Below are 23,145 nucleotides of genomic sequence, written 5' to 3'. Positions count from 1 at the left end.
CCACAAGGCTGACTATGCATCCTGAGATTGTGGTGGGGGCAGTCCTGGAACCAGTGCCCCGAGGATACTGAGTACACGTTATACACACAGCCTGAAGGTAATTTTTCTTTGTTTGTTTGAGACAGAGTCTCACTCTGTCCCCCAGGCTGGAGTGCAGTGGCGTGATCTCCACTCACTGCAAGCTCCGCCTCCCGGGTTCACGCCATTCTCCTGCCTCAGCCTCCCGAGTAGCTGGGACCACAGGCGCCCGCCACCACGCCCGGCTAATTTTTTTTTTTAGTAGAGATGGGGTTTCACCGTGTTAGCCAGGATGGTCTCGATCTCCTGACCTCGTGATCTGCCCGCCTAGGCCTCCCAAAGTGCTGGGATTACAGGCGTGAGCCACCGTGCCCAGCCGCTTGAAGGTAATTTTATACATTATTTTAAATAATTTTGTATATGAAACAAAGTTTTGACCGGGACCCACCATCACATGAGATCAGGTATGAAATTATGAAATTTCCCATTAGTGGTCACGTTGGTGCTCAGGAAGTTTGTTGAGATTTTCAGATTAGAAATTCTCAGCCTGTAGCAGACTCAGAACTCATCCAGGCAGCTATTCTCAGAACCCCCGTCCTGCCGTCCTGGGTTGAGACCAAGGGCGGGTGAGCTCTGGAGTGGAACCCAACCCGTATCCTCAGATGATTCCTCCCTAAAGCAAGGCAGGATTAGGCAGACCTTGGCCAAGGAGGAACATGGGCTGCTGCCTTGCCCTCTTTTCAAACCCTACAAACATCAGGGAACCCTCAAATTTAACCTCTCTTTGGATGGGTCGATCCCTATAGACAATGGGGATGGCTTTACACTGTATTATTAGAAGGCTTCTTCTTTTTTTTTTTGACATGAAGTCTCGCTCTGTCACCCAGGCCGGAGTGGCATGATCTCAGCTCACTGCAACCTCCATCTCCCGGGTTCAAGCAATTCTCCTGTCTCAGCCTACCAAGTAGGTAGGATTACAGGCGGCTGCCACCATGCCCGGTTAATTTTTGTATTTTTAGTAGAGAGGGGGTTTTACCATATTGGCCAGGCTGGTCTTGACCTCCTGACCTCATGATCCACCCGCCTTAGCCTCCCAAAGTGCTGGGATTAGAGGCGTGAGCCACCGCGCCCAGCCTAGAAGCCTTCTTTTTTTTTGACAGCCCGTTTTTGATACCTGCAAATGAATAACTCAGTCAGATCCTTAGGCCAACCAAGGTCTTCTGAACTTATGCCTCTGTACCTCACATAGCCACCTGATTGCATCTGTCCTCTAGACTCTTTCTCTCTGATCACACGTCATCCCAAACACTCTATTCTCTAGACTCTTTGATCACATGTCATCCCAAACGCTCTGTCCTCTAGACTCTTTCTCTTTGATCACACGTCATCCCAAACGCTCTGTCCTCTAGACTCTTTCTCTTTGATCACAAGTCATCCCAAACGCTGTTCTCTAGACTCTTTCTCTTTGAACACGTCGTCCCAAACGCTGTTCTCTAGACTCTTTCTCTTTGATCACACATCATCCCAAACACTCTATTCTCTAGACTCTTTGACCACACGTCATCCCAAACGCTCTGTCCTCTAGACTCTTTCTCTTTGATCACACGTCATCCCAAATGCTGTTCTCTAGACTCTTTCTCTCTGATCATACGTCATCTCAAACGCTCTGTTCTCTAGACTCTCTGATCACACGTCGTCCCAAACGCTCTGTTCTCCAGACTCTCTCTTTGATCACACATCATCCCAAACGCTCTGTTCTCTAGACTCTTTCTCTTTGATCACACGTCATCCCAAACTGGCTCTGTTCTCTAGACTCTTTCTCTTTGATCACGTCATCCCAAGCAGCTCTGTTCTCCTAAGACTCTCTGATCTGCATCCCAAGCAGCTCTGTTCTCAGACTCTTTCTCTTTGATCACCGCACACACGTCATCCCAAGCGCTCATTCCTCTAGACTCTCTGATCCTGCATTAAGTCCCCCAAGCTCTGTTCTCAGACTCTCTCTTTGATCACACGTCATCCCAAACGCTCTGTTCTCTAGACTCTTTCTCTTTGATCACACGTCGTCCCAAACGTTAGGTAATCTTCCCAGAACTCTACTTGCATTATGTCATTCTTGGAACTTAAAATACCTCACCATTACCCGGAGGATCACATGCAAGTTCTTGAATTTGGCGTCTGAGGAGCTCCATGACAGTCTAGCCTTGCCTGGCCCACCTTCAGTCTCACAGGTTCTTTTTGTGGCTGTCCTCTCCAGCAAGTCCATTCTCATGTTAATGTCCACATCCACAATCCATTCCTTTTTATGCCTACCAGGCTTTGCTCCTTGAATTCCTCTCCCTCTGCCTCTTCACCAATCTCAGTGGTATCCTTTCTTACTATCCCAGCTCACGCCTCACATCCTCTCTGTAGCCCTTTCTAACTAAACCTGTCAACAGTCAACTCTCCGTTCTTAAACTCTGCGGATGTAGCCTAGGATTACCTATCTACCTTGTGACCAGTATTTCGGCTCTCCAAATAATGTATAAAGCACCTCAGGGACAGAGATCATGTCTACGAGATTCATTTTTCAGCACTTACGGGGCACCCTCTCCGTGCCAAGCGCTGTGGTGCACTGAGAAACACGACATGGTCCCTAGGGACGAAAGTCTGCAGGTCAGAAGAGAGAGATGTATTAGGTTGGACCACATGAAATTGTTTTTGGCCGGGCGCGGTGGCTCACACCTGTGATCCCAGCACTTTGGGAGGCCGAGGTGGGCCGATCACGAGGTCGGGAAATCGAGACCATCCTGGCTAACACGGTGAAACCCCATCTCCACTAAAAATACAAAAAATTAGCTGGGTGTGGTGGCGGGTGCCTGTAGTCCCAGCTACTCAGGAGGCTGAGGCAGGAGAATCGCTTGAACCCAGGGAGGCAGAAGTTGCAGTGAGCTAAGACCATGCCACTGCACTCCAGACTGGGTGACAGAGCAAGACTCCGTTTCAAAACAGAAATTATTTTTGTAGGGCGAAAATGATCAAATCTTGACAATTTAATGTGGTAAACATAAAGAGAATTATGAAATCATGTAGTCAGAACAGAGAGGGACAGAGAAGAGAGCCTAGGAGTGCAGAGGAGGGACGGCAGCTTACATTAGGAAAAGGTCTGAGACTTTCTGGGAAGGCAATGCAGCCTGTGCTGAGTCACAGTGATGAGTCATAATGATATGGAATTATGCAGCAAGGCAAGGATATTCTAAATAGAGACAACATTTTTAAAAGGCATGGAGGTAAGAAAGAGCAGGCAGATGGTACGAGCTATGGCTGAATTGGGTTCCCCCAAATTTATATGTTGGAGCCATGTCCCCCGGTACCTCAGAATATGACTGTCTTTGGAGACAGGGCAGTTGAGGGCTTCAAGGGGTGGTTAAATTAAAATGAGGCTGTCAGGGTGGGCCTATTCCAATGTGACTAGTGTCCTTTAGGAAGAGCAGATTAAGACATACAGAGGGACACAAGGGACATGCAGACGCAGAGAAAAGGTCACGTGAGGACACAGCGAGACGGTGGCTGTCACACTGTGGAGTGTGTATTTGGTTTTTGTCCTCGTTTCCCAGCATATAATTCCTAAAATCCTCTGGATCTTCACAATTTTGCCTTTGCATGCTAATGAGTGGATGGGTGGCTGGCAGCCCCGAGGTAGCCTCAGGAGGAGCTGTCACCAGAAAGACCAAGGCAGCATTAGACGGCTGGGACTTGCAGCCCCGCCCCCAATCTCCAGGGAGGGGATGGGGGTAAAGGTCAAGTTGACCACCAAAGGCCAGTGGTTTGATGAATCACGTCTGTAAAACGAAGCCTCCATAAAAACCCAAAAGGACAGCGTTGTGAGAGCTTCTGGACAGCTGAACACAGGGAGGGGCACATCTGGGGAGGGCAGGGAAGCCTCACACCCCTTCCCTCATACCTCACCCTGCGCATCTCTCCACCTGCATCTCGTGTAGTATCTTTGTAATAAATGAGTAAATGTGAGTGTTTCCCTGGGTTTCGGGAGCTGCTCTAGCAAATCCCAATGCACCAGCCGTGGGAACCCCAATTTATAGCTGTTGGTCAAAGGCACAGGGTAGACAACCTGGGGGAGGTGGAGGGCAGTCGGGGGAACGCGCCCTCACCCTGCGGGATCTGACGCTCTGGACAGTGTCAGAATTACACTGAACCAGGGGACACCCAGCTGCTGCCCACTACAGAAGTGATTGCTCGCTTGGTGTGTGGGGAAACTTCCCACACATTTGGCCACAGAAGTCTTCTGTGTTGATGGCTGTGGGGTGAGAGCAGATGAAAAGCAGTTTGTTTTTTCTGCTCAGTGACTGCAAGCCAGGGAGTGAGGGCTCAGAAGAAACCAAATCTGTCAACACCTTGATGTGGGGCTCCTGGCCTCCAGACTGTGGGAAGATAAATCTGTGCTGGCCTTTGGTCACTTATTATGGCAGCCTGAGCTGACTCCCACAGTAAGGGTCTCTGAGCTACCCGGAGGGAGAGGGTAAAGCAAAGAACGACAAGAGATGAGATGGGGGACAGAGGTGATGTGCAGGGACTCGCATGCCACACCAAGGGGCTTGAAGATTTTCCTGCAGGTGAGGGGAAGCTTCTGGAGAGTTTTAGCAAGGAGGTGGCAGAACCATGAGGTTCTTGTACGGAGAACTCTCTGGTGGCAGCAAGGAAGGGCAAGACCAGAAGTAGAAAGCACTCCGGGGCTGCTGGACCGCTACAAGCACGTGGGGAAGAGACAGGGGGTGGTATTGGGGTGGAGAAGAGGGGTTGAATTGAGGAAATCCGGAGGAGATGAAATTGGCAGTTGTTAGCAATGGCTGCCAGGGGAGGAGTGAAGGAGAGGCAGGAACTGGAGCTCCCAGGCTCTTACCCTGCTGTGGGTGGACCTGTGCCACCAGTTCAACACTATGGGAGGGGAGCAGATGAAGCGAGGTAGAGGGGATGACCAGTACAAGATGCCTGTGGGGTAATCAGGACAGATGTCAACAGGGAGTTAAGCATTCACACTTGGTCTTTAGAGAGAGTGCAGCTGCCAATGGAGACTTGGGAGCCTTTGGCTTAAAAGGGGGTATGGCCAGCCATGCCCACACCCCACCTGTGTGCACAGCAGCCCCTGGCATGCTCTCTGCGACTCTTTGTCAGAGGGCGGCCCTGGGCTTGCCTGAGCCTGTCTTTCCCATGAACACAAGCAGCTGGAAGCACCTGGGACTGTACAGTTCTCCAACCAATGAGATGAGTGCAGGGCACATGCACCCTGGGGGTCCACTGCCCAATGGGAACAACCGAGGGTGACCCATGCTTCCTGCAGAGTAACCCTGCATGACCCGGCCTAATGTCACGGCACCATGGCTTGGCCTCCTCTTCTCACTTCCATTTTCCTTCCCTTTCCACCTCCTGGGAACATATATATCAGTCTGTTCCCGAATTGCCATAAATACCTGAGACTGGGTACTTTATAAAGTAAAGAGGTTTAACTGGCTCACGGTTCCGCAGGTTGTACAGGAAGCATGATGCTGGCATCTGCTCAGCTCCTGGGGAGGCCTTAGGAATCTTACAATTACGGCAGAACGCGAAGGGGAAGCAGGACATCTTACAGGGCTGGGGCGGGAGGGAGAGAGCTGGTGGGGGAAGGTGCCACACACTTGTAAACAACCAGAGCTTGTGAGAACTCACGCATGATTGTGACCACAGCACCAAGGGGGATGGTGTTAAACCATGACAAACTACCTCCCACCAGGCCCCACCGCCAACACTGGGGATTACAATTCAGCATGAGGTTTGGGCAGGGACACAGAGCCAAACCGTATCGGAACAATTCCTAGTGAATCTCTGTCCCATATGCCTTGCGTCAGGGTCTGCACCCGGGGAACCCCACCTAAGACGGGGGTTCAGAGGAGACCAGTCTGGGAGGACATGCAGCCGAGTGTGGAGGCCCGAGGAAGACCAGCTCGGAAGACGCGGGCAGGCAAAGGGCAGACCTTGAAGGAGATGGAGGAGGAATGACAAAGGGGCAAGAAGAGTCAGGCGAGGGACTGCCACAAAAGCCAGTGACAGAAACTTCCAGAAGAGCTGTCAACAGTACCAAACAAAGCAGAGGAGTCTCATAAGATTAAAAATAACATTTGCTTCCAGAATCTGGTGACTGTCAGGGTACAATGCGCCAAGGAAAAAACAGTTTCCCTACACTGGTGAGAGCAGAAAGCAGATTCCAGGACTGGCAGTTTTAAGAGCTGTGGGAATGAAGACAAGTGTTTGGCTAATTAGATGAGTGTGCAGCAGTTTAAAGGAGAGATTATTACGGATAGGAGAGGCCGGGCACGGTGGCTCGCCCCTGTGGTCCCAGCTACTCGCGAGGCTGAGGTGACAGGATCACCTGAGCCCAGAGCCGAAGTTGCGCCACTGAACTCCAGCCTGAGCAACAGAGCTAGACTCTGTCTCAAAAAAAAAAAAAGATAGGAGAAGTGTGAGCATAGTTAGCAGAGAGAGGGAGAGGAAAGGAGGGAGGGCTGAGGACAGAGGGCCGTGGGTGGCAGTGGAGCCAGGTCCTGGGGGAGGAGGGCCCCAGGTAGCTGGTGCACTGGGCAGGGCCCCGGGACATTTCCCTTTTGGAGCTTGCCCCACCAAAGCAGATGAAACTGAGATTTTCCTGTCTCCTTACCAGACTCTTCCTCGAAGCCCGCAAGCTTTGAATTTAAAAATAAGATGGTATGAATCAATAAAAATGTAGCTAATTAAATTCAGGTATGAATGCCGTATTAAAATAGAAGGATATGGCTGGCTTTCATCAGGAGAATTAAAAAGGACTGCCTGCCCTTCTTGGTCGGCAACAAGACCCCACCAGGTAATCCATCAAAAAGAAGCTCCGGTGACACACAAAGGTGACTGGTCACTTATTCTAGGCTCTCACCACCGTCATGCCTGTGGGTGCCCCCAAAGAACTACTGTCCCCCCTGACAGGACATGGTCCAAAGTGACGAGCGCCTCGTTTTCCATTCCTCCTTCCCCTTCTTCCTCAGGGGCAGAGGGTTCAATTCTACGAAACTGTCAAGCCACAGGCACTTCTAGCTCTACCCTGAAACTAGCGATTCATCTTTAGCCACATCAAGGCAGACAGGATGTCACTTGGGCACTGAGAGGTCGGGGTAGATACGGATGTAGCTGTGTTTACAGAATCAAAAGAAGAGCATGGCTGACGGCCTCCATTTTCCCAGCAGAGCAGGAGGCAAAAGAAGGCAGGGGGAACAGGAAGGTCTGGAATAAACACTGACGGCCTGGGAGAAGGGAGCTGGCCCAGGAAGAGTAAAAGGATTTATTCTTGGCCCTGCTAGAGGCTTCCGATCTCGAGAGAGAGGAGCAGCAGAGGAAGGGGAACCTGGGGGCTGGAAGCGAGTATACGACTGCACCCAGGGATGCTCCAAGGAGGACAGCTTTCCCACGAGGCAGGCTGGGGTCCCTGCGAATACACGTGTCCCCACATGCAGGTGGAAAAGACTGCTGTGTTCTTTGGGGATTAGAAATAAAAATTTTGAGCAAAATTTTAGAGGTGAAAACATCAAGTATATGGAGAAGGTTTACACACAGAAGACTTAATAAAAAACGTCTTCCTGCCGGGCGCGGTGGCTCATGCCTGTAATCCCAGCGCTTCTGGAGGCCCAGGCGGGGAGATCATGAGGTTAGGAGATCGAGGTCAGGAGATCGAGACCATCCTGGCTAACAGGGTGAAACCCTATCTCTATTAAACACACACACACACACACAAATTAACCGGGCGTGGTGGCGGCGCCTGTAGTCCCAGCTACTCGGGAAGCTGGGGCAGGAGAATGGCGGGAACCCGGGAGGTGGAGCTTGCAGTGAGCCGAGATCGCGGCACTGCACTGCACCGCAGCCTGGGGGACACAGCGAGACTCCATCTCCAAAAAAAAAATAAAATAAAATAAAATAAAATAAAAATAAAAATGAAAAAAGGCTTCCTAGTTTAAGTGGAATGTACAGTGCTTCAGCATCACACGAGTTCACAGCACTTGTGGCATGCAGGGTTTATTTGGCTGTGGATAGGGTTCCATACTTGGGGTTTTTCCCCTGTTATTAAGGAATGTTTTTGCGATCAAGGGATGAGGCATTCAGGAGGAAGGTTAGGGAAAGATGCTGGCATTTATCTAGTATTGTATCAAAGTGGAGGCAGCAGCTAAGATTAGAGTTCCATAGACTCCTGCCTGTCAGCACCTCCTTAAAGCGATACATTTTAATGTTTTTCTCAGCAGGAGCCTGACTTTAACAATGAATCCAGACAAAAAGGGAAGACATAATAAATCACAAACGATAAAAACCAACAGAGATTTCTTCTGACCCTGCCACCTTAGCTCTTCCATCCCTGGGGCCTGTCACAGTGTGCTGACTGAAAGCACTTAGGCAGAAGCTGCCGGAATCCAGCTGCACCCTGGAGACAGGAGGCATGGCGGGCCTTTCAGAAGCCCCGTGCATCTCTGGCTAGAGCCGCCACCGCTGCACAGGTCAGGAGGGGACCTTGTAGGCAGGGGACGGATGACAGGAGAGAGCTGCGCAGTGGCAGGGCAGAAAGGAACACTGAAAGCAGACTTTGCCTGGGGAAGAGTTCTGCCCAGGGCCAGAGAGGAGAGGAAGAGTCTGGGAGAGTCCTTGGGGTCTCATGTGTGGAAAAGACATCTTCAATAATTAACAAATGAAAAGTGGCATGTGATCCCTGACATTTCGAAACCGAGCAGATCGTCTTGCCTCAGAAGTCTGTAGCCACATTACAGGCTCTCCAGCCAATGAAGGCTGAGAAGGCCAGGAAAACACAAGAAACCTGTAACGAATGACTTACCAGCAAGTCAATCTCAGACACATCTGATGCAAAGGAAGCACAACAAAGTCCATCTAAGAAACATCTGGGCCGGACACGGTGGCTCAGCCTGTAATCCCAGCACTGTGGGAGGCCGAGGCGGGCGGATCACCTGAGGGCAGGAGTTCGAGACCAGCCTGGTCAACATGGTGAAACCCCGTCTCTACCAAAAATATAAAAATGAGCCAGGCGTGGTGGCACCTGCCTATAGTCCCAGCTACTTGGGAGGCTGAGGCAGGAGAATCCCTTGAACCCAGAAGGCAGAGGTTGTAATGAGCAGAGATCACACCACTGCACACCAGCCTGGGCAACAGAGCAAGACTGTGTCAAGAAAAAAAAGAAAAAAAAGAAAGAAAAGAAAAGAAAAGCAGAAACATTTGGTGAGACCGCGACTCAGTGGGTGGATGGAAGGCACAAATGGAAAGCTGTTCTTATCAACTACTGAAATTAATAAATCATTGCCAAACAAAATTTTAGTTTTTCTCTTCTCACTTTGTTAATGCTCCACTATCTATAATCAAGAGAATGTTGAGTTTTCCTTTTTCTCAATATCTTTTAAAATAATAAGACACACGCTTCATGTGTTAAAAGACAAAAGACGCCTGGACTAAGCATACATTTCACCCTGGCCTGTATGTCCTCCCAGAGCCCAAGATACCTGCAGGTTTCTGTTCTGTTTTGTTTTGTTTTTGTTTTAAATGCAACTAAATGCTCTCTCAGTTCCCTGAAGACAGGAATATGGTATAGGGAAACAGAAGAGTTTCAGTCCCTGGGTTTAAATCCCTGTTCTCTTCTTTATCAGCCAGAGGAGGTTAGACATCTTATTCAGTCTTTCTGAGCCTTGGGCCATTGAAGTGGAGACTGTTAACCTGCCAGCAAGAGAGGTGAGGAAGGACTGGCCACAGAGGCAGAGGGAACTCAAGGAGAGTAAGACACACAGAAGCCAGGAGGAGAAAGTGCTTCAAGGAGAAAGCATTTTTAGGAGACTGGTCAGACATGTTGAACAGTGTGGCAAAGATCTCAAGAGAAGTTTCCACTGTGTCCGCCAACATGTGGAAACCTATTGAGACATAAACTCAGACTTTTACATTGTTCTGGTCCATCATTTCAAGACCATGGGGCATCTTGGAAGAAAAAACAAGATAGCACCTCTGATTGTTTTTAAGGGACTTCTTTCCCAAGGTCTCGTTGAAAACAAAATCTGAGAACAAATTTTTACAAGTCTGGTTCTTCCTTTTACTTTCAATAATTTCCAGGTTCTCTGAGTCCATTTCAGGGAGAATTCTAGGGGATGGGAGTGAACGAGACTTAGACTATATAATTCAGGGCAGGTTCGGACACATTTCCTCCTCATTGTAAGTGCATCTGATAACAGTATTTTCCTTACTGATGTGCAATAAGCCTTTCAAATGCAGTCAATTCATGGTCAGCCTAAATTTAGGCAAACAAAATTTCTGAACACTAAGACAAAGAAAAGCAAATGCCATAAAAAGCCGTCTAGCACAAAGGTCTAAAAATACTAGATTGTTCTCCCAGCTCCACACACAAAGGAAAAGATCTTGGCCATCAGAAGCTGGGCTGACTCAGGCTCCAGGGAAGCCAGAGATGAGGCCCTCCTCGTGTGTGAACCGACTTCCCAGGGTGCGGTCTAACTTGCTTACAAGTTGGAAACACAGTTCATCAAAACTCATCTTCATTATGATACCTCTACCCCCCACTGAAGGACTACGGTTATGCAGAACCAAAGGGATCAAAGGGACTTAGAGACGTGGAGAATGGAGATGACCTCTCAGGTGGAGGGCCCGAGCCTTTGAGGGTGAAGGGATCTGCGCAGTGAGGCGGCTCGTCGGTAAGCATGCTCCTGGGCGCCCGACTGAAAGCAAACCTCTCTGGCCCTCATGTCCCTCTGCTGCCTTTCCAGTTCGGCTTCCTGGGCCAGCACAACCCGTCTCACGGAGCCTACAGTCACCAGCCCCGCTTCCTGTCCACTTCAGCCTGGCTTCCTTCTCCACCACCCATGTCGTCCCACTTCTCTCTCCTTCACCTCCTTCATCCCCCAGGCAGCTGCCAACATCAGCCACTCCCACCTGCTTGCCTCAGCTTCTTTTCTGGCCTCCATGGCCCTGGAGCCCTGATTTTCTCTGGGGAAACACGTAACGGTTTCCCTAGATTCCTCTGCTGGCTCCCCCTCTTCCCCGTGACCTCTTCTCTCACTCTCCTCTCTCCCTGGGGATTCCACTGTGTTCAGGATTTAAGGGGTTTTATAGGCGGAATGTTCCAGCCTCTCCAGTGAGCTCCTGACTTGCAGTCTCCCAAGTTCATCCTATTGAATATCTGTTGGTCATCACAAACTTAACACATGCAAAGCTGGAAACTTCACTTTCCTTCCAAGCTCCTCCCCATGTCTTTACCATCACATAAATGGGATCACCATCTACCCAACTGTTCAACTCAAAAAACCTCGAAGTCATTGTGGATACATTCATTTTCCTCTTCTCCACATTCAATCAACCAAGGCCTGCTGGTTCCATGGCCAAAACACATTTCAAATAGGTCTGCGTCTTGCATCTGTCACCGGCACCCCAGGGCCTCTCGCATGGACTACTACTGCGAGGCTGCAACCGTTCTGCTGGCTCTCCGTCGGCTGCCTGCGGTGCTCTCCACACAGCAGCACTGCACAAACACTGAGCGGACCACACACCTTCCTGCCGAAGGCCCCAGAGCAGCTTCCGAGAACCTGGAGAAAGGCTCGTGGGACCTGGCTCCTGCCTGCCTCTCTTGCCCCTGCCCTCAGTCCCCTTTCCAGCCACACTGCCCTTCTTTCTATCCCTAAGGCACACTAAGGCTTTTCCCGCCTCAGCCAGGCTACGTACAAGGCAGCTCATTTTCAGAGAGAAATCCCCCCACCTCCTGATGTGCCACCCTCCAGTCAGTATGGACATCACCGAGCGGTCTGCTCACAGCGCTGCGCACCACCTGTGACCGGCCAGTACATGCAGCGATGTCCCTGCTAAGTGGAAGCTCCATGAGAGCAGGGGCCGTGTCCACGGTGGCCATAGGGGCAGCTGTCCTGCCTGGCTCAGTCAGCATTGGCCGAGGGAACAGATGCTGGAACAGTGGCTTTGAGGCGGGAACACAGGTCTCCTGGCTCCTGGCCCGCTCCACTTCCCTCCACTAGATCTGCCTTTCCGAAACAATGGATGAGTCAACTTGGGAGGCCGCCTTAGCGTGCAAGCGCAGGGAACTTTGCCATGGGAAGGGTGCAGCTTGCCACACCCGACGTTCTGCAGTGCTGCACAGAAGTCCCAGCCAGCTCTCTCCCTGGGGTGCATTTGCGTTAGGCTTCAGTCACAGGCAAAGTGGGGGTGTTCGTTTAAAAACAAACCAAAAAGCAGAACCGTCCAAGGCAGGCTTCTGCCCGGGAAGGTACTCCCAGCACTTTGGGAGGCCGAGGTGGGCAGATCATCTGAGGTCAGGAGTTCAAGACCAGCCCAGCCAACACGGTGAAACCTCGTCTCTACTAAAAACACAAAAATAAATAAATAAATAAATAAATAAATAAATAAATAAATAGCTGAGCGTGATGGTGGGCGCCTGTAATGCCAGCTACTCGGGAGGCTGAGGCAGGAGAATCACTTGAATTTAGGAGTTGGAGTGCGCAGACATCCGCCACTGCACTCCAGCCCGGTGACAGAGTGAGACACCATCTTTTAAAAAAAAAAAAGAAGGGGCGAGGAGAGGAGCAGTTCCTGGATGGCCATCCCTCCCCACCTGTTTGATGGCAGATTCCAAGCATCTGACTCTAGTCAAGAGGAGGGGCGGACGGAAGCTTCTGTTGCCACAGCAACCGCAGTGCTCCCGGAGCCTAGGCACCAGGTTTCAGATAACCATTTTACAAAGAAAAGGAGCGAAGCAGAGAGGGACACACGTGGAAAAATGGCACGAAATAATCCTGCACATGCCACAAGCCACAGTCTACAAACAAAACTCAGGAGCTGGCCATGGAATCCTCCTGCACGGGGGGCAGCAGAGGCTTCCTGCCGGGCTACGGTGGAAACAAAAGGGCCCATTGACACACACATCTGTGACCACTAAACACTTAGGAATCAATATTTTCCTAAAGATTTTTTTCCCCTTTGGCTTTACAGGGTTACTGTCTGCCAGGCTGCCAAACCCCAACCCTCGCCACGTCCGCAGCCACCACATAAAGTGACTATTAGAACTTCAAACGAAGGATCTGACCCCCGGAAATGGCCTCATGCTAGTTTTTTCCTAAACAGTCACCAGGAAAATGTCGGAAGGCAAATCAAAACACACACCCTGAAAGACTTAAAACATAACTGTCCCATCTCGGGGGACGAGAATTCCGCCCGGCTCCATTTAAAAAGGAGACCCAGCAGATGCCATCAGTGGCAGGGAGATGTCTGAAGGAAAGAAGGAACGAGAGGGCTGCAGATCACAACGCAGTTTTACCTTAACACCTGCATCTCCGCGGGGGAGCTCTGCATCTCATCCTGGAGGCGACGCCAGCGCAGGCAGGCCCTCAGTTCCTGCTGCTCCCGGGCCTCGCGGGGGGCCAGCTGCTCACACACAGACACAGACACACATGCACAAAACACCGTCACTGGTGTGGTGCTGGTGAAATGGTTCACTTGGTTTCAATGGGGGACAACAGAGCCTGCCCCGTGCTCTCACCTTGCTTCCATCAGAACCCTGAAGGCCACCGGAGCCTCTGAGTGCCTAAAACCACCAACCAACCGCGCACGCTCGCTTGTGCTGCTGGCAGTGGAGCCGGGCCTGCTGTTCGGCGGCGGTTGCCTGGTTCGGGAACCCGCCCATCCCACCAACACACACCTGGTCTGGACAGCGTGGGCTTCCCTTGCGGCCGTTTCCACTTGGATCTGTCCTCTTTTCCCGCGTTGTCTTTCTGCACAGGAGGGAAGGCCCCACCGTTCCCCTCCGATGTTCCCCAGCCCTCAATTTTGTTAAGGACTGTTTCCAGCGGGGCCTGCTAATGCAACCCAGATGGTTCTGTGTGCACATAACTAAAAGTGCTGCCTGGACTGACTCTGGGGGAGGGGAGGCCATCACACTGCCCTACTGAGCCAGAACCCGCTGCCGTCCCATGGTGTGCTCACTGGGCCACACGGCCCGGACCTCTGTGAGGGAGGGCGGGCAGCAGAGCACCCACTGGGGACGGAAGACGTCTGTCCACAGGTGTTTCTGGAAATCAAACGTTCCTGATAATTCCTTCAACAGATATCTACTGAGTCTCTGCCAGGCCCTGGGGACAATATAGACAGGGCCTCGGGGAGCAGCCAGGGGAGGGAGAGATGGCAGGAAAACTAACATCAGAGAGCGGGTGACGGGAGAGGTGACGGGGGAACCCAGATGCCCCCTTGCCCACCAGGGCTTCCTGAGGAGGGGGTGGTGGCAGCGCTGGTGCTCAGGGAGGCAGGAGTCGGCCGAGGAGGAGGGATTTCAGGAAGAGGGAAAGCACTTGCAAGGCACGTCGGGCCAGGCAAGGGTGTGATGTGCTTAGAGAACGGCAAGGCGTATGTCAGACCCAGAGCAGACGACCGTTCTGGGAGGGAGTGAGGTGCAGGGAAGCTGGCTGAGGCCGGATGATCTTCAGACCCCACGTGCCTGCTGTTATGGACTAAACTGCGTCTCCGCAAAATATACGTGTTGAAGGCCTTACCCCGGTGTGACTGTATTTGGAGACAGGGCCTTCAAGGAGGTCATTAAGCTTAAGTCAGTCATGAGTGGGGCCCTAATCCTCCAGGGCTGGTGTTCTTCTAAGAAGAGGAAGAGCTAACAGAGTGTTCTTTCTCTCTGCGTGCACAGAGGAAAGGCCGTGTGAGAACGCAGAGAAAAAGCAGCTTCTGGCCGTCTGCAAGCGAGGAAGAGTGAGGGACCTCACCAAAAACCAACCCTGTTGGCACCTTGGCCTTGGACCTCCAGCCTCCAGAACCGTGAGAAATAAACGTCTGTTGCTTAAGTCACCCAGTCTCTGGGATTTATTATGGCAGCCCGAGCACACTGCTACGCCTGTGAAGGCATTTAGACTTTCTCCAGGTTGATGACAAGCTACACCATCCAACCTTGCGACTGACTCAATTCACAGATCCCTGCGGATGCCCCTCTGAGTGGATGGTGGTCTCCATCTCCCTGGGATTTCACACGTCCCCGCACCCCACCCCCAGCCCCGCCACACTTCCTACTGCTCAGTGCTGCAGGGCACAGTCTCCCAGGCAGCGAGGTGACCCCGGTGACCCTGTCACCCTGTGTCCTCATCCCTGATCTCTGGTGGGGCCTGCGGGCCAAGAGCAGCCCGGGAGGTGGCACACCCACCCCTGCCCCACAGGGTGCTCCCCACTCCCTGGACGGTCTGAGGCAGGCACTCGCCAGGGCCAGCAACAACTCAGTCTCGCCACTGAAGGGAGAGGTCAGCCTGGCGGACGTGCTCTGGAAACGTTTCAAACTTTGTGCTGGAATCTAGAACGGCCATTTTGCCTCAGGGGTGTTCATGTTTTCGCATCTTGAAGAGTTACTGCACGTACCTCCAAGGATGATGAGGGGCTGACCCCTATCATATTAAGGGAAAGGAGCAACAGAGAAAGCTCAGCTCCTGCTGTCCCTTTAGGCTCACAACAGAAGCCACAAAGGCTTTCTGGGCCCGCCCAGGCCTGTCCTCTCCTACCTCGGAATTCTGACGATACTTGGTGTTTACTTCTCTTTGCAAACTTATCAGTCAAGAGGCAGGACCAAGCCAGCAGACTAAGGAGTGGCCTCCTAGAAGTCTAGGCAGAGGGAAGGCTAAGGAGGAGCACTCTGGGGATGCAGGAGATCAAAGCCGGAGGTGTCATGATCAGACGCCCGGAACGCATGACAACTCCAGGACCAGCTCAGATCGGATCGTCTCAGAAGGGAGGCACTCCAGGGAAGAGATGGTGATAGAGGTACATTCACATTAAACCCCTGCTGAGTGCCTGTGTGTAAGGCGGAGGGAAGCACAAAAATGAAGGGAACAGGTATTTCTTGCACAGTCTCCACGTGTCGGGCACTGTGCTAAGCTCATTCACACCTGATCCCATTCACCCTGCAAGCTTCGGCATTCTAATATCCATTCTACAAATGGGGAAACGGAGGTTTGGGGAGGCTACCAACCGACCTACACTCAGAGCCGGTGAACGGCAGAGCCAGGACCGGAAGTCAGTCTTTCTGACTCAGAGCCCAGAGCCTTTTCTGTGTCTATCATGTGGCCTCTCCTCACAGGACTCCATGTGGCAGTGGACACTGATGAGAACACTGCTGGGTCCATGGCCAGGGTAAGAAAAGCAAGACCCAGCTCCAATTTGAAGCAGTCATAGTCCAGGTATGAGGATAAGGAAATGACATAGTAGAAGGAAAAGAAAACAGAACAGTAAGTTTAAAAAGGTAAGTACCACGTATCGTGAGAACCCACAGTGTATAGGAGGGCAGTGCTGAATTGTGAGTCAGGTAATCAGTCTGGGCTATCTAGAGAAGGTGACCTCCAGCTGGTTAGTGAAAAATAAATAAGATTTCAACAGACAAAGGATCTTGAACACTATCATGCAGGTATGCACAAACCTGGGAATTTTGGAAAATGCCAAATAGCACAGTGTATAAGGGACAAGGATGACAGGGGAAAAAGAGTGACCCGCATATTAGGAAGTTGAGGCTGAACATGGTGACTCATGCCTGTAATCCCAGCACTTTGGGAGGCCGAGGTGGGCGGATCACGAGGTCAGGAGTTCGAGACCATCCTGGCCAATATGGTGAAACTCTGTCTCTACTAAAAATACAAAAATTAGCCAGGCGTGGTGGCAGGTGCCTGTCATCCCAGCTACTCAGGAGGCTGAGGCAGAAGAATCGCTTGAACGCAGGAGGTGGAGGTTGCAGTGAGCCGAGATCGTGCCACTGCACTCCAGCCTGGGTGACAGAGCAAGACTCTGTCTAAAAAAATAAATAAAATAAAATAAAATAAAATAAAATAAAATAAAATAAAATAAATAAAATAAATAAATTAGGAACTTGAAAGTAAGCACAAGGCAGTTCAGCTGCTTATTGTCCTCACTAGAATGCTTTAAGGTAGAGGCTGCAAACTGGGAGCGTGTGCACCAGGTTTGGCTTCGGGTATGTTCGTCTTGCATGGAATTTTTTAAATTAGTAAACTTCACATAAAAGTTCAGAATTATAAATTACCTTAAAAAACTAATAGTGTAGGTTATATTGAGCCCTCCTCCCTTCACCATGACAACTGGTTAGAGCTGAGTAGCAGCTGTCAGTCTGCCACAGTCCTCACCATTCCCTAATCTATACCACCCCTGCTTCATTCTTCATTTATTACTTGTGAGCAGACATCTGAGATGATTCTGGATTTACGTTTTAATCTCTTTATTTAAAACACACACACACACAACGCACACACACGTCACCACAATCACAACCACAAAGAAGTGCTTGAGTATGCCATAGCATGACCTCTCTTCACATCTCTGCTCAAATATCTCCTTATCAGAGCGGCCTTCGCTTACTGCTTCTAAAAGAGGACCTGCTGCCCCTCTCTGGGGCTCATTTCTCTTCACAGAAAGAGACGACTGGCCTCCCACACTGGACGCACTGCTGATCCACTTGTCTACTCTCCCCACCTCTAGATTTCACATCCTGTGGGGAGCAGGGGCTTCCCTCTCTTGTTTATGCAGCCATCTCCCCACGACGTCTGTGCCTAGTGCACAGCAGGCCCTCAGTCCACAGCTGCTGGGTGAGCAAATGACCAGAAGCGGAATTTGACTCTGGGGAGTGAGAGGCTTACGGTCACCTTAACCCACCTGCTGTGCTGCAGCCCAAAACACATCCTCCAAGTGAGAGGCGAAGCCTTCGCTCAGCCACTCCTCCGTCCAGTCGCGGGCCCCGAGGGCTAGGCCAAACCAGGCATGGGCGATTTCATGGCAGAGGCGGGTCCCACAGAGATGGCTCCCTCCTGTCAAGATGCTCTGAGAGAGGAACATGATGTGTGGGCTGTGGAGAATGGGGGAGAAAATGCACAGAGTCTTGTTAGAGCCTGTCCTCCCGGCCATCCCATGGGGCAGCTTTCCTAGCCTGGCGAGCCTGTTATTATCATGTGCATGCTAGATCATGACTGATAGGCTTGTGGCTTAGATGCTTTCAGACATAAATAAAGCGGCAGTTTAGGTTTCTGGCTGCAGTTCAGGTGGCCGTTTCTGCCAAGCAGTTTTCTCCATCATCAAACGGCTATTACCTGTAATAAGTAACCTGCACCAAAGTTTTACACTCAAAAAAAAAAAAAAAAAAAATTACAAGGCAGTGGAGGCATTTCCTCTGAAACCTGGACTGTAAAAGAAGAGCAGGTGTGACCGCGTGAAGCTTATGCCGTCAGGAGAGAGATCAAAGAAGACCCTTCAGCCAAAAATCTGAGCAGCTTACAAACAAATTGAGAAGTCACACAGAAGGACAGAAAAAGCCGAGAAGAATGGAGCAAAAACGTTCCATTCTGCACGGGGGCCGGCTCTGATGTGAACACACCGGCAGCTGCTGGGGAGGGCCGAGGGTTCCAGGAGGCCCAAATAAAGGCCGAGCCTGTGTAAGGCCAAGCTTTTCCGTCGTATCTGCAAGTGCTTATGGACTCACATGACAGAACAAAAGTGTGCTGAGAGAGAGAAAGAAAGCAGGGAGTTATCCCACCCAGGTGCGCAAACGGCCCCAGGACTGGCACCAGACAGGGAGATTTAGCTAATCTCATTTTCCATGCCTTGTGTTAAAACCCAAAATACCACCATTAAAACTGCATAGATGACATGGGAAAAAGGGGAGCTGACGAAAGAGGCCCGTCAAATACCTTCCACGCCTCCTCCTTCAGCAATTATCCTTTTTCCAGGACTTGTTTACAGTCTTCCTAATGAAGAATTTGCCCTTACAAACTCTCTCCTCCTTCGGTTGAACAAAAACAGTTGCGAAACCTTCCAAATTGGGAGACTGTACACGCCGGTTCCTCCCTTCAAAAGTCATTTGTTTGCCATCATGTCAGCTCGGCACAAGCCAAGACGGCTCGCAGGTTTTTCTCCCACTCCCACGGCCACCACCGGAGAAGAGCCCACCGCGAGCTCCCTTACACAACATCACCCATTCAGCTCAGAGCTCAGCTGCAATCATGACAGTCACGTCTGCCAAAACAGACAGCTTTCATGTGAAGTAATAACAGGGCAGGCGTGCAAATGAAAGCGCGTCTGCCAGGCGCGCTGAAGAGGACGCCAGAAACCCCAGAAATTACAAGTGGAGTTGGGCACTCAGGACAAAGGGGTGCGATGCAACAGGCACCAACAGTATTGCTCAGAGCACTAACTCGGGGGAAAAAACAAGGAAGGAAGGAAGAAGCTGAGAGACACAGGAACTAAACTCCCCTAACTGAGAAAGTCACCCCGTCGAGAAGACAAACTGTGCAACCTGGCATTTTCAAGTAAATGGCTCTGGCATGTGCAATGCTACAAAGAAAAGCCACAGAAATGTACCAAGTAAATAACATTCCAGACATACTGCTGGCAGCAGTTCACCCTTTGGGCTAAAACAAAACAGAAGTAACTTCAGGCCTTATAAACAGGCTGGAGGGCAAGCCTGCGTGGGCAGGGTCCGCGGCCAGAGAGACAGACGTGCACGTCCTGCCCGAGACTGGAGGGCGGACTCCGGCCAGGAAGCTTCTGGGAGCGGACGACTGCGAAATCGCTCTGAGACTTCATGGAGAAAAAGCCTCCGCTGTCCGGGAACCTGCCCGCGCTTCTGTGCCAGCGCGGAAGCCTCACCAGGGCCCGCTGATGCAAACATAAAAGGCTGCGAGGGCTGAAGGAAGGCACAATAGCAGCCGAGTGGGGGTGGCACTTCTTTCTCCCACCCTTTCATTTTCCCCTTGAGCAGTCCTTGCTGTCTGCACCAGACTTCCCTCCCCACCCTTCAGTGTCCTGGAGACACCACCCTGGCCTCGGTCCATCCTGCTGGCCTTGGGACAGGCCCCGGCGTTGCCAGAATTCCACCTAAACGTCCCCTTTGCCATCTTCAGTCCTTTCTTCGGAGTCGGGTGTAAATGCACTTCCCACCGTTCTCTGAGGGAGGCCAGGCCTGAACGTCCCGAACATCCTCCGGCTCAGGAGGAAGGGCGTTAACCGTAGAAATGACCGCACTCTGTGGAAACATAACCACCTCCCTGAAAAGCAGTTTTCCGGCCAGGACCCTGACTCGAAGCCTCCCGGGCCGTGTGGCCTCTGAGGTTGGGTCTGACTTACTGGATACTCTGGGGCTATTTCCCTATGAAGGAAAAGGCTTCTTTTTAAACGGAAATCAAACACGTGGATGAGGTTTTGATAACCTTTCTTAGAGGCTGCTGACAAAATTCTGACATAAAAGGACCAACAGAATATTCTCTCAAGGAGAATCTCCTTCCCTCCCTCGGATCCTAAATGTCTGAATTTCTCATGTTAAGTAGATTTAACCTCTTATCTTTTTTTAGACTGCTTTTTTTTCAACGGTGAGTGAAGAAAAGTAATTTTCTTTAGCTCACTTCAAGGAATAATGTTAAGTATTTCTTTCTCAACAGATAATCTCGAAACAGAATGGACACCCTGTAGAACACTGCACTCCTACCTCAGCCTCGACTCACCAGCCCAGCCGGCTCCTCCTCATCCCTGCACCCGGCCCGGCTCCTCCTCATCCCTGCACCCGGCCCGGCTCCTCCTCATCCCTGCACCCGGCCCGGCTCCTCCTCATCCCTGCACCCGGCCGAATCATCATCGATCCTCGCGCCGTTACGGTCATCATCGATCCTCGCCACGTTGCGTCATCATCAGTCTTTCGCCGTTGATCATCATCGTCCATAACGCGCCCGTTGAATCATCATCGATCCATAACGCCCGTTGATCATCATCGATCTGCGCCGTTGAATAATATCGATCCGCTCGCTTTCCGGTAGATCATCAGATCCTGCGCCGTTGATCATCATCGTCCTGCGCCGATTTTCTTGTGATGGAATCATCATCGTCATAACGCCCGATTGCGATCATCATCGATCATAACCCGTTACGATCATCTGGATCCGCGCCGGTGGAATCATCTCGGATCCACTCCGCCGGGCCCGATCATCTGGATCCTGCTGCGTGACCCGATCATCCTCAGATCCTGCTGCCGATCCTCCTGGATCCTGCGCCGGCCATTCCGGCCCATTCCGGCTCCGGCTCCATTCCTCCACCATTCCACTGTCCATCCCCTCCACCCATTCCTCCATCCCTACTCCCACGACCCATCCTCCACCGACCCGACTCCTCCCTCGTCCTGCACCTGTGACCACTCCTCAGATCCCTGCCGCCGACTCCTCCCTCCCTGCCAGACCCGGTCCTGCCGGCCGGCTCCTCCTCATCCCTGCACCCGGCCCGGCTCCTCCTCATCCCTGCACCCGGCCCGGCTCCTCCTCATCCCTGCACCCGGCCCGGCTCCTCCTCATCCCTGCACCCGGCCCGGCTCCTCCTCATCCCTGTCTTCTTGGAACTGTGCTCAGGGTCCGAGCCGGCCTGCCGGTGATCAGCCTTCCCCCTGACAAGGTTCACTGGAAAATTGTTTTTTTTTTCCCCCTGAAAGAGTCGGTGTCAAATGCCTCTACAAATGCCAGACTGTCAATTCATCACCATTACAGAGAATGGAAGATAATCACTTCAATGACATCTTCATCCTAAAAACGTTTCTTTCATGTTTTTTTTTTAAATCACAGAGCGTACTATTTTTCCCAAATAAGAGATGGGAAGGAAAGTGATATTTCAAATCTCAAAAAGCACAAGCCCTCTCGCTTCTATTCCCCACCATAAATTCTTCTTGGCTCCAAGTGGTGGAGGAGAGGAGGTGGCAGGAGGGGTGGCTTGTGGCTTGCAGCCACACTCCCACGTTGTCACCCTTCCCCAGGAGACCACCTCTGGGGCCGCCTCCGCCACCGAGGCCAAACGTGTTGCGCGTCTGCCGCCTTGCCCCTCGAGATTAAAAATATCATGTCTGGTCTGAAAACACTTTCTCAAGGCTGTTCCTGAACGCTACCTACCCACCCAGATTAGAAGGCTGCGTCTGTTAATCTAAAACATGTTTCTAGCAGAGGAGGAAGGAGTGCCTTCATTACTCCCAGGAGCTGCTCCCATCCTTCGGGAGGAATTCAGTTTGGAGCGGAAATGGAGAATTTCATCAGATCTTAAGTGGGAGCTGGTGTTTGATTTATTTGTGCTTTTTCCGTGGGGCCCTGACCAGCACGGCCCATCTTGCTGTGGATGGAACAACCCAGCACGCAGCGGCCGCGCGAGATGCTGCTGCCACAGCAGGTTCCAGCAGGCTGCAGGGGTGGAAGGAACCCAGAGGACGGGCAATTGCTTGCCGTTAAGGGCAAGAAGAGCCCCCAGGTCACCCCTCCCATTTTACGGGAGCAGATCCCAATTCCCCTCACAGACAGCAAGTTTACATTTTTGTTTCGAGACGGAGTTTCGCTCTTGTTGCCCAGGATGGAGTGCAATGGTGCGATCTGGGCTCACCACAACCTCAGCCACCCAGGTTCAAGCGATTCTGCTGCCTCAGAGTAGCTGGGATTACAGGCATGAGCCACCACGCCCGGCTAATTTTGTATTCCTAGTAGAGTCAGAGTTTCTCCACATTGGTCAGGCTGGTCTCAAGCTCCCTACCTCAGGGGATCCGCCTGCCTCAGCCTCCCAAAGTGCTGGGGTTACAGGCGTGAGCCACTGCGCCCGGCCGCAAGTTTACTTTTCACACAGATACTCGGGAGGAATCATGCAGACTTACGTTTATCAAGCTGGTACTTCTCATGGAATCGACGCTTTTCACAATTTCAACATGCGCAGGCCAATATCCCGTGACAGAGATGAAGGAAGACCCGAGAGAGAGGGGAACCAGGCTTCTCGCCCTCTGAAGTCCAGCAGGATAGTTCTAAGGGTCTTATAATCACGAGCAGCAGCTTCTGCTTGTGTGACTTCATTACTTGCTAATTCAAACTGGACAAGTGAAATGTAGACTCGTAGTAGCCTGGGCCCATCTGAAAGGGAGACAAAGTGTCTCTCTGCCCGCTTAGGTTCCGAGCCTGTCGCCTCTTTCCTTCATCAGGTGTGTGAAGTGATGTATGTCAACACTCACCTACGCACTGACAAGCCCAACACTCAGCCCCTGCCCCT

General features: G+C 51.5%; 1 protein-coding gene across 17 annotated transcripts in view; it reads right to left on the bottom strand.

Moving 5' to 3' along the window:
* Positions 1 to 23,145, bottom strand: part of AOPEP (aminopeptidase O (putative)) — a 383,438-nt gene that overhangs the window by 167,528 nt on the left and 192,765 nt on the right. For 15 of the 17 annotated variants that reach the window (XR_002517756.2, XR_001895427.3, XM_031654785.1 and 12 more), the window contains exons 6-7: positions 17,758 to 17,947; positions 13,376 to 13,482 (exon numbers count right to left, since the gene is read on the bottom strand). The exons of 1 other annotated variant lie outside the window; for it this stretch is intronic. Coding sequence is in view for 14 of the 16 variants with exons in the window: in XM_031654785.1 (XP_031510645.1) it covers positions 13,376 to 13,482; positions 17,758 to 17,947 (297 nt within the window). In the remaining 2 variants the exon portion in view is untranslated. The remainder of the gene's footprint in view (positions 1 to 13,375; positions 13,483 to 17,757; positions 17,948 to 23,145) is intronic. One more of the 17 variants, XM_021927878.2, reaches the window with a different exon arrangement.

The sequence above is a fragment of the Papio anubis genome, chromosome 13 (genome assembly GCF_008728515.1).
Source record: "Papio anubis isolate 15944 chromosome 13, Panubis1.0, whole genome shotgun sequence".
NCBI classification, from domain to species: domain Eukaryota; kingdom Metazoa; phylum Chordata; class Mammalia; order Primates; family Cercopithecidae; genus Papio; species Papio anubis.
Note: the sequence above shows the minus strand (reverse complement) of the source record. Positions and strands in the feature narration are given on the sequence as shown.